The sequence below is a fragment of the Nylanderia fulva genome, unplaced genomic scaffold (assembly GCF_048542155.1).
Source record: "Nylanderia fulva isolate GAGA-0341 unplaced genomic scaffold, ASM4854215v1 Scaffold260, whole genome shotgun sequence".
Lineage (NCBI taxonomy): Eukaryota > Metazoa > Arthropoda > Insecta > Hymenoptera > Formicidae > Nylanderia > Nylanderia fulva.
In genome coordinates, this window is record NW_028190326.1 from 106,435 (window position 1) to 117,469 (window position 11,035).

An 11,035-nucleotide genomic window follows, 5' to 3' on the forward strand; every position below is an offset into this window, starting at 1 on the left:
CTTTTTTCAGTCTTGCTTATCAGCATTATTGCCACTTTGAGTCGCGTTTACTGAAAGATAATAATTCAAAAGAAATAAAAACAAGCCTCGAAAGATGATTAAACAACGTTTGAAAAATTAATCAACATCTTTTAGGCGTTTTTAAATCTTTTTTGGACCATTATTCTTCGAATTTCAACTCGTTAATATTTCTCTTGCAAGTTTCCTTTCTAAGCATGATGTGATCAATGGTGAGGCGGCAAAGTGGGAGAGGTGGCAGGGACATATAATATATAAAGATGTAAATAAATATAAATAAACGAGTTTATAGTAGCCGATTTTATATTGCTGGACGCGTCTCGGTGACAAGAACTCCTGGTTTTCCTATTTTCAGTATTAATATTTGTCTCGAGCAAATAACTGTAAGTAAAACTTTTCTCATTTAAGATCTAGACTTGATTGAGATTGAACTCGAGTCTGTAAGTTGTTGTATATTTTTGTAAAGTGTAGTCGAAATATCTGGGCTAACTGGGCCGGCTAATTGGTTATAATCAATAGCGATAAAAGTGTATTAATTCGCAAAGTGTATTATATAAATCATTCTACAAAGTGTTCCGAAATTAAATGTCAAACCTTTGGGAGCGTGTAGAAGATTGATAAGCTAAGGAAAAAAGTCATATAGAAATATGCTCGTTTTTGCTTTATTTGCAAGAAAATTGCAAGAAAAGTGTTTTATTTTTTATTTTACTTTATTATTTATTCATATTTATATTTTCACTTCTAATGAAGATATTGTTCAAAATGTTGGCCTCTTTTTCTATTACATTTTCTATTACAACTAGATACTAGTCTGATGATATTTGATGAATTACAGACACGATTTGATCTTTTAGGTGCTCTCTTGAATCAATTAGCGATGAATTTTTTTTAACCCCCCCCCCCCCATATGAAAAAATCCATAGGTGTTAGATCGGATTGCTACACAGATTGTTACATATTTTTTTGAGAATAGCTTCCATAATTATTTAGAAGACATTCCCTTACAGTAGCGGATTGAAATATGGTTTTAACTCGATGAGTGTCCAGCTCATTATGGTAGAGCTACTCGAACCAAAACTTATCCACACCAATGGATTGGACGTGGAGGAGTAGTATGCTCGGTCATCTGGATCACCTTATCTGACACCCATGAATTTTTACATATGGAGGGGGGATGGGCTTGAAAAAAAAGTTTATTCGTCGCCAATTGATTCAAGAGAGCACCTGAGAGATCGAATCGTGTCTGTAATTCATGAAATATCATCAGAATAATGTCTGACTGCAATACAAATTTAAATACTAGCAGATGCAATGCTTGCATTGCTGCAAGAGGGTAACATTTTGAACAATATCTTCATTAAAAAAGTGAAAATATAAATAAATAAATAATAAAATAAAATAAAAAATAAAACACTTTTCTTGCAATTTTCTCGAAAATAAAGCAAAAACGAGCATATCTCTATATAACTTTTTTATAGTTTATTGATCCTTTACATGCTTTCGACGGTTTGACATTTAATTTCGGGACACTCTGTATACACACAAGAATCACGCACAAGATACGTACTATATAAATCGTACTTGTATTCGCGTATATAATACGTTAAATCAAAACATTACAAATACTTTTAATTGTCATATAATCTATACAATAAATTTCTTAGAAATTGTAGATTAATTTCCAATTTAATTTCGCAAATATATTCGGCTTCCATGCGACACGATAAATATAATATTATTTACAAATAGTGGTGTTTTAGAAAAGTGTTTTAATAATGTTCAAATGTCGACATTTTAGTTTTAACATTTGTATTTTTATTGCATTGATTTTGTGTTTTTATCGAAATATTTAATACTTAAAAAGTATATGCTCGAAGATACAAGAAGTAAGATCAATATTTGTTTGGTTTTTAAGAATTAAAGCTATATTAATAAAAGAGGAAGAACTGTTTTGATTCATCTCCTGACGATAGCTTTACTCAATTCAATCAATCTTGTTAATATCTTATTAATATTAATCATGGAGTCGGAACAAACGCAAGTGTCTGAAAAAATGGGGAAAGCTTCTGGTGATTACATAAAAACTATTGAAGGTGATATGCAACCGTCGCAGGTGAATAATTCTGTTATCGAATAAATCTGAATTAAGAAAAAAAAATCAAATAGAAAAATGGAAAATTAACGAAAGAGTCTTTACTTCGAGTTGACGTGATACTTTTTTTCTTCAGTAAGATACGATTATGTAAATATTAGAATATTAAATTTATTTAATACGTTTAATTAAATGTTTAACAAAATTTTTTTCAAGATTTATATTTTTCAAAATAGATGAATTTTTTCCTAAAAATATTACGAAATTTTATAGAGAAGAAAATTGTATATAATTTTGCGTTCTTTGGAACTATCTAAAAAATGCTTTAATATTACTTTAATATAATGTACATAATATTTTACGACCGATGTAATAAACTAACATCAATTCTTCGCAATTTTTGTTCTTCCAATCGATAACATAAAACAAGAAGCTGATAATGCCGCTAAATTTTTACGTAATATATTATAATGTCTAGATATTTAGCGTACATAAAAAATTGAAAGATTAAATGTTGATTACAGGGCGTACAGATTAAAATATACAAGAAAAGATGGCTGATGCTTGTCCTCTTCGTGCTGTACAGCGCGAGCAACGGCATGCAATGGATCCAATACAGTATTATAGCAAACATTGTAATGCGCTATTACAATGTTTCAAGCTTCCTGATAGACATGACAAGCATGATATATATGATAACATACATTCCATTGATATTTCCCGCCAGTTATCTGCTCAATAAGTTCGTAAGTAATAATCTTATTAATAATAGAGTAGAGCGAACTTGTGCAAACTTGCGTATACTATGTTACGGAACGATTACACATACATTCTCTTGAATTGTGAATCATTTTTCCGTTTGAGTAGAAATGATTAAAGAGCAACAATAAAATTCGAAAAATTCGACTTTCCGACTTGTCTGATTTTTCTAGGTATGGTAGCGAAATGTGACGGTGCCGTAAAGTTTGCATAATTTAAAAACTTGTAGTACATGTTGTAGCACCGAACGATAACATTCCTCTTATTTCGAATAAATAATTTTTACGATTGTTCATTGATATAAACGAGTTTGGATACAATGCCAAGACAGGATAGCCGGATTTAATCTCACCGACGATATCTTTTGAAAGTCACTTTCTTTCAAGTAATCATTGATATTGATCCGACAAACTTCATTTCGCATACCATCGCACATTCCTGCTTATTAATATGTAAATGATAGCATCTCGTGTGGGATGGAATTTTAGGGTCTTAGATATGCTATGATCTTCGGGGCGCTCGGAACCGCTCTCGGTTCCTGGATTAAGGTGTTCAGCATAGCTACCGATCGCTTCTGGATCACATTCCTTGGCCAAAGTTTGGTTGCAGTTAGTCAAATCTTCGTTCTGTCAGTTCCAGCCCGGCTGGCTGCGCTTTGGTTCGGTCCTGATCAAGTTAGCAGCGCCTGCAGCATCGGTGTTTTCGCCAACCTGGTATGCAAATATCTTAATGCATCATATTAAAGTATGCTATCTGAAATGGAACTTGAGTTTGATGTTTGGAGAAGACTTGATAATTTAAAAAATATGTTTTTTTATTGATTTTTTATTATATCATTAGAATCTTTATTTTTGTCTTTGAATTACATTAAAATTATATTAAAAATTTATAAAAACTTATTTGAAATAGAACTTAGATTTGATGTTTAGAGCTAGAAAACTTGATAATTTAAAAATGTTTTTATAATGGTTTTTTTATTATATTGTTAGAATTTATTTTTGTCCTTGAATTATATTAAAATTATATTAAAAATTTATAGACTTATCTTTAAAAATTTCTAAAATTGAGTTTTTTGAAAAATTGAATTAATGATTGCCTTGGATTACTTTTTGAATAGTGTAAGAAATTAATTTTGTATACATATCTCTTTTTTCTCTTTCTTCCTCTTTCGTTATCTTTGTACAAAATAATCTTCGTGAAAATGGAATGAAAACCATGATGTAGAAACGTGTTAACTTCACGAAGCACAAAAAGTCGCTAACTATTAATCCACGCAATCAAATGATTTCTGATTCCATGAATCAAGAACGTGCGATAATAGACAATCGATATAATCCGATGATGAGATAAATCAATTTATTTGACACGATATGGATGTTAATTAAAATTTTTATATTTGTCTCATTTATAAATAGATTACAAAATAATTATTATATGTAAAGTAATATTAATCCTGTTTTGTTACAAATTAATATCTTTCAAATTACATATCTGCACACATTTTTATCCGAATGGAATGTAATTCAATTTAATATTTGATAATTAATTGAAAAGAATTCACGCAGAAGTATGTTAAAAATTTTTCAATGTTTACATTATTATTCGTGATTATTATTACATATAATGAATTCTTATTTAATGTGTTGCAAATTTCTGTCTAATTTAATTTAATTCTATGCAAAATATAATATTTCGATTAATTGTTATAGAAATATATAATAATTCTTAGAAATTTATTACGGTGAGATAATTGGTCTCTCTTGAGGTAAATTCTCAGTGTTATTATATAATTCTCGTTTTTCATCAAACGTAACATTACAAAAAAAAATTATTATTATATATTTTAAAAAATGCACGACATTGAGAAGATATTCGATTGTTACAACGACACGTGTCGCTGCACGTGCAGACAAACGAGAATAGATCCCCGCGCGCGGAAGTGACAGTCTGGAGTATCTCGCTAATCGACGAAAGGTACTTCGGGAGATTTGAATTATGACTGTGATTAGGTGGGAAATCAAGTCCAAATGAACACCCACGATTAATTTTGCTACCTCGACAGGCAGATCGGCCGGTGTCTGTGCGGGGGCAGACGAAAGAAACAAAGGTGGCAGAGAGCTCACCCTATATCATAGGATTCAATTGATTTTAGGTGCGGACTGTGTGCAGCCGCTATCATTTTATCAGTCGTCGTGTGTTTTATCGGGGAAGACTATCGAGCCTTACATCGATTTCGCAATCGATAAAACGGAAGCTCAATTATATGCATTTTACAGTCGCTTTCGTATTACAGATCCGAATTTTAAAACACGTCTTTAGAATGAATTTTCAGAAGGGAGAAAGTATCCGGTATGGCTCTCAATGGCTCATTTTTTTAATTTAAAAAAATTTTTACAATTAGAGTAGAAAATTCAATTTCTTTCGTATTATTAAATAAATATATAATTTTAATGTATTCGACATGTTCTTATATACATTTTATTGACCTATATACAGAAATGACTTGTTTTAACAGCTGAAAACGGAAACATTCCGCTTCGATGACAATAAGTAAAAATGTGGTGAAAATACGAGCATACTAATTACAATTGTCATAAATATACGCTAAACGTACTTAAGATAAGCATTATGTATATCGGAAAAAATGAACTTATACAAGAAATATTTCTTTTAAATACTTTATCCTAAAAATTTGAAAACAACTTAGGATATTCGTCTCTTGATTTTTTGTTGCAGTTAGGTGTAGCTATTGGTTTTGTATTTCCACCGATGTTAGTGCCCAATAGCGACAATATCTGCAACGTTGAAAGGGGGTTGCAACTTATGTTCTATATCGTCGCGGCTTTCACGACGCTTATATTAGTTTTCATATTATTCTGTACGTGAACCTTCACTTATAGTTATATAATAGTTATGTTATCGGATAATAAAATTTTTGGAAACTGAAAAATTTAGAAAAGATATTATTTAACAAGCGATGATAATTAATGATATGATCCATCTTTTCAATGATTTAATGATTTGAATATTTTGCTACAAAAAGAAGACCAATTGAAAAGCAAGAATATAAAAGAAATAATTAAAAAGATATTCCATATAAATAATTTTTTTATAAAATATTACATTTATATTTTATGAACGTTTATTTCAGTGTCAAAAAACTTATATCTTGAGTAAATAATATACATGTTTTATCTTTTCACAAGATTATATTTTCTTTAATCCGAAATTTTATTGTTAAGACGTGCACATTTTCTTTTATCACTTAATAGAAATCACTTAACAGTAATTTATTTTTAACTAGTCTTCAAGGCAGCGCCGCCTTTACCACCTAGCCCTGCTCAAGCTGTGCAAAGAGAGAACACTGTGAACGAGAAATTTTCTCATTCTATTAAGAGGCTGCTTACCAATACCGGTTATGTGTTACTTTTATTCAGCTTCGGCATCAATAGCGGCGTCCTTAGCGCCATAAGTACTTTCTTGAATCAAATTATTCTCAAACATTTCCAGGTAAGTATTTTCCCCCCTGAAAACTGCTAATTCTCGCTTCTTTCGACACTTTTTAAAATTTTATTTTACAAACTGTTATTTATTAATGTTAAATATTTCAATACGTGTATCTTTTCTCGGTTCTTTGAAAAATTATAAGAATTTGCTACTTTTAAACTTTTCTTCCTTTCAGGGACATGAAGAGGATGCCGGTCGTATCGGTTTAACAATAGTTTGCATTGGAGTGCTGAGCTCCGTTATATGCGGCGTTATATTGGATAAAACACACAAATTCAAGTGAGTAAACGAAAGCATAGTTTTTATTTTAATATTGTTAAATAATATGATTTTATTAAAAATGAAAATCATTTTTAACAATAGCAATATTATTTCAACAAATTATTTCGATTTTTTAAAATCAGTAATAATTCATAACAGTAAAAATTCATGATAACAGTTATTGTAAAATCTTATTAGGATTTATGATATATTGATTGAATAATTTATCATTAAATTGTACATATCTGTATTTCAATTTATATCATCTCATCGAATGATAATTTATGTGATTAAACGAAAAATGTATAAATTTTCAGAGAGACTACGTTAGTGATCTACCTATGTTGTCTTCTTGGAATGATAGTCTTTACTTTGACACTGGACAGTAAAAAGATATATGTTGTTTACATTACAGCCGGTATCTTGGGGTAAAATCTAGCGATTATTTTTGTTATATTGTTCAGAAAATTATTTTAGAAGAACTTTATTGTTACAAACATATCTAATATTATGATTTACGATTTGCGCTTTTTAATTTCTAAAATCGATTCCAATTTAAATGTATTATAAGACACTTTACACTTTTGGCCAGAGCTCACTAAAAACTTTGTCGTTAAAATTAATTTTTTTTCCAATTAAAAATTCGTTTATAACTGATAGATATCGCTTTTAAAATATTCTCTATTAAATATTAATATTTATAATATATTTATTAAAATATTATATTTTCAGCTTCTTCATTACCGGTTATCTGCCGGTCGGTTTTGAATTCGCTGTTGAACTTACGTATCCAGAACCGGAAGACACTTCGACGGGTTTGTTGAACGCGATGGTGCAAGTCTTCAGCATTGCCTTCACGATGCTCTACGGTTTTCTGTTCAACAATTTGGACGACTTAATGGCAAACGTCGCGATGTGCATTGTCCTCGGGATCGGCACCTTGCTTACGATCATGATACCCAACAATCTAAGACGCCAAAACGTGAAAGTTTGACTGTCTAAAAACGATAGTGAGCCGTTAACGATCAGCGATGAGCTTCCACAGCTCAGTACAAATGATTTCCGCCTTGACAATTCTCCCCACGACACTTCGTCATAGTCCAAATAGGACTTAATATATTCCTCACACGAGTACACATTTAATGCGTTAAGAATAGTGATCTTTCTCTGAGTCACGCGTACGTATCAAGAGAAGATATATCTTTCCCAAAATTAGGAGTTCTTAAAAAAAACTAGTCATCAAAACTCTAAAAACTTACCTTTAAAAAAAAGTTAAAAAAGACGCCTAGTATGGGCTCGCCAGTAGTGAAAATTTATCCATTGCAAACCCATGTAGAATTTTATGAAAATTTAACCATTGTAAACCCATGTAGAATCATACTTATGTAGAATCGTACTACAAAAATAATGATATAAAAAAAAATTGCGCCAAGTAAAAGTAAAAACCACATAAGAAATATATTTTTATCGGCTCTCAATATTAATAATAATAATATGAATGATATTTAAAATCCGCCAATAGAGCACAAGCGCGAAAAATTAATTCTTCGGAACTGTATCTCTTGGTTTGAGATTACTAAGTTTCATATATAAATTTTTTTCGTCTATTTCTCCATATGTAAGTTCGAGATTAATTTATATATGGAACTTACAATTAGTAATCTCAAATCAAGAAATACAGTTTCAAAGAATTAATTTTTCGCGCTTGTGTCTATTGGCCGATTTTAAATATCATATTCATAAAAGTAAAAACTTGTACCAATGGAAAATTAAAGTTGCAAATTAATATAGAGTCGTATAATGAACCAGTAAAAAATAAAAAATATAGTAAAAAAAAACTTGGTGCACTGCTAAATAATATTCTAATGATATTAAAATTAAATTGTTATTTTAAAACTGATTGCAGTTAAAATATATTTTGTAGCTAAATTAATTAATGTTACTTTAAGGTGCATTGTAATTTTGAAACTTAGCAGCGCGCCAAGTTTTTTTAACTAAAATTTTTTCATTTTTTACTGGTTCATTATACAACTGAATCTATTGATTAAGTTTAGCAAACTTGATTGCTTCAGCCGATATATTGAGCATTCGAAAATAAATAAAGTTGAATATCGACAAAAAATATATATTAGCCGTCATTAGAATATATTTTTACGTTTCTCGAATTTATGAGGCTGAAGAAAAATAACAAATATTATTTTTCAGCACGATGCCTTCTTACAAACTAACTTACTTTCCTTCTAAAGCATTTGCTGAACCAATTCGCTTCCTGTTCAGCTACGGTAATATCGAGTTCGTCGACGATCGTTTCGACTGGGAGGATTGGCCGAAAATTAAGTCAAGTATGTAGCTGCAAGACGCTGATCGGTATTATTAAGAACATGTGTCTTACTAGCATTTGTTAATTTATCGCAGTCGTTTTTCTTTTTTTAATTAAGTCTATCCAAATCTCTAACTTATGGATTTTTGCGATAGATCAGCAATGAAAAAAAATTATGATTCTCATATATTACTTTTCCCACTTTGATTGATTTTTCATTGTAATTTATTTTCTTGTTTTTATAAATATGACATAATATTTTTTTCTATATATATTATTATTCTATTATATATTATAGAGATGTATTATTTTACTGAACTTTCTTGCGTAAATCACAGAAGAAGAAATTAATGTTATTTCAATTGTGCGACAATAGAGTGTTTTGTTTCTTATTATGCATTAATAATAAATATAAATATAAATTTATTTTTATATTTTATTTTGTTTTACAAAACAATCGGTATTATCATGCGAATAAAATTCGCTATATTCAACTGTCTCAATAAACTTACAATTTAAAGGAAAACATTTTAGATCATGGAAAATACAAAGCCACACGAAGCAGTAAATTGTTTCAATATATATCTATATAAAAAATAACAAGTAAGTTTCAAAAGAACAAATTATATTGCAAAAAGTTAGACTCTTTAATATTAAATTAGTTTTAACTTTAATAATTAATCATCAAAGCTCTATTTAATATTTACAAATATTGCATGACAATAATTGCATTGTAATTTTATTGTAATATAAATTCTAATAGTTTTTTTCCACAAACTCTATTCGATTTATAATAATAGTAAATTGGTTAATAGAAGTATTCGATAGTATAAGATTAAAAGATTATATTTGATATAGTCAATGTTGATATGAAAATTTGTCTGTAAAACGTTTCGACCGAATTTTGGTTATCCTCACAGTTACAAAATTCACATTTACATATTCTATAATAAAGAAAAATATATTTCATCTTTACTCTCAATACAAAATTTTAATTATTTCTATTTTTTCTTTATAGAATTTTATAACTAAGGATGGCCTGAATTAAATAAAAAATATTGTTCATTTGTTTTACGAATAAACAATATTTTTAATCAACATTGACCGTATGGAATAATCTTTTGATCTTGTCATTGAGGACCTATCAATCAATCTATTATCATTATTTATTATTAGTCATTGCTGTTTGCGACACCTATTTTTATCTGTTTCAAATTGTTATTTGTTTATTTGATTTTAAACATTTTAATATATTCACATGTTCTTTAAATATCATTCTTTAGCCGTGCCGTAAGGCCAGGTAGCCATGCTCGAAGTAGATAGGAAAAAGGTTGCTCAGTCTACAGCTATAATATTTGCCGCTACTTGGCGAAACAATACGCGATCTTGCTGGCAAAGACGATTGGGAAGCTCTGGAAATTGTGATTGAATAAATAATATTTGCCAGTACGGTCGAGAGAAAATTCTTACCTTTTTTAAAGTCTGTCTGGCGATTCTCAAATATCTACGTTCTTATTATTTTTTAATTTTTTTCTTTTTATCACTAAGTAATTGAAGCGATGCTAAATAATTTAAACCACAATTTTAGTGAACTTAAGTACCTATACTGTTGTTATACTGATTTATTCGTGAAAACAATAAGTAATACATTTTTTCTGTATATGCCATATTTACTGCAAATTTAATTTATTTAATCATTTGATTTTTTTAACGAAGTAGTTAAAGCAGAAAAATTAAAACTTGCCAAAGACATGGTGCCGTACTATCTGAAGCGTCTGGACGCACAAGTAAAGTAGAACGGCGGTTATTTTGTTGGTAGTGTTCTAACCTGGACCGATCTCGTTATTGTCGATAGTATATAGTTCAGCCTTCAGCTGGACGAATTGAAGGCTGCCATCGCACGAAAGCGTCCTGAACTAGCCAACAGGAAAGAAGTTGTCATCCACCATGATAACGTCGTATATCTATATATATAAGCACCGTCTGTCTGTCTGTCTGTACCCGAACTACTTCCGCATTTGTGGACCGATTTTCGTGAAACTGGTACCAAAATGTTGTAAATTTTTCGGGGGTGGCTG

The 11,035-nt window shown here is 29.8% G+C and overlaps 1 protein-coding gene across 3 annotated transcripts; it reads left to right on the forward strand.

The window, feature by feature from the left end:
• Window positions 1-335: 335 nt before the first annotated feature.
• Window positions 336-11,035, forward strand: LOC114935044 (choline/ethanolamine transporter flvcr2a-like). Of its 3 annotated transcripts, XR_014924895.1 has the most exons (11): window positions 336-401; window positions 1,934-2,131; window positions 2,635-2,856; window positions 3,358-3,582; window positions 5,606-5,747; window positions 6,174-6,379; window positions 6,552-6,655; window positions 6,955-7,065; window positions 7,370-8,979; window positions 9,492-9,560; window positions 10,241-11,035. XR_014924895.1 is itself a non-coding variant. In XM_029307812.2 (9 exons), the coding sequence occupies exons 2-9, from the start codon at window positions 2,039-2,041 to the stop codon at window positions 7,629-7,631; spliced, it is 1,365 nt and encodes a 454-aa protein (XP_029163645.1). In that variant the 5' UTR covers window positions 336-401; window positions 1,934-2,038; the 3' UTR covers window positions 7,632-9,198. The 3 variants fall into 3 exon arrangements, 1 of the variants encoding a protein (XP_029163645.1); XR_014924896.1 differs by lacking the exons at window positions 9,492-9,560; window positions 10,241-11,035 and having other exon boundaries at window positions 7,370-7,815; window positions 8,843-9,198; XM_029307812.2 differs by lacking the exons at window positions 9,492-9,560; window positions 10,241-11,035 and having other exon boundaries at window positions 7,370-9,198.

Bases quoted from the DNA above. Each gene is read 5' to 3' on its own strand.
- LOC114935044 (XM_029307812.2), top strand. From the start codon at position 2,039: ATGGAGTCGGAACAAACGCAAGTGTCTGAAAAAATGGGGAAAGCTTCT. The intron at 2,132-2,634 runs GTGAATAATTCT...TGTTGATTACAG, and splicing joins GTGATATGCAACCGTCGCAG to GGCGTACAGATTAAAATATA. The intron at 7,066-7,369 runs GTAAAATCTAGC...TTATATTTTCAG, and splicing joins ATTACAGCCGGTATCTTGGG to CTTCTTCATTACCGGTTATC.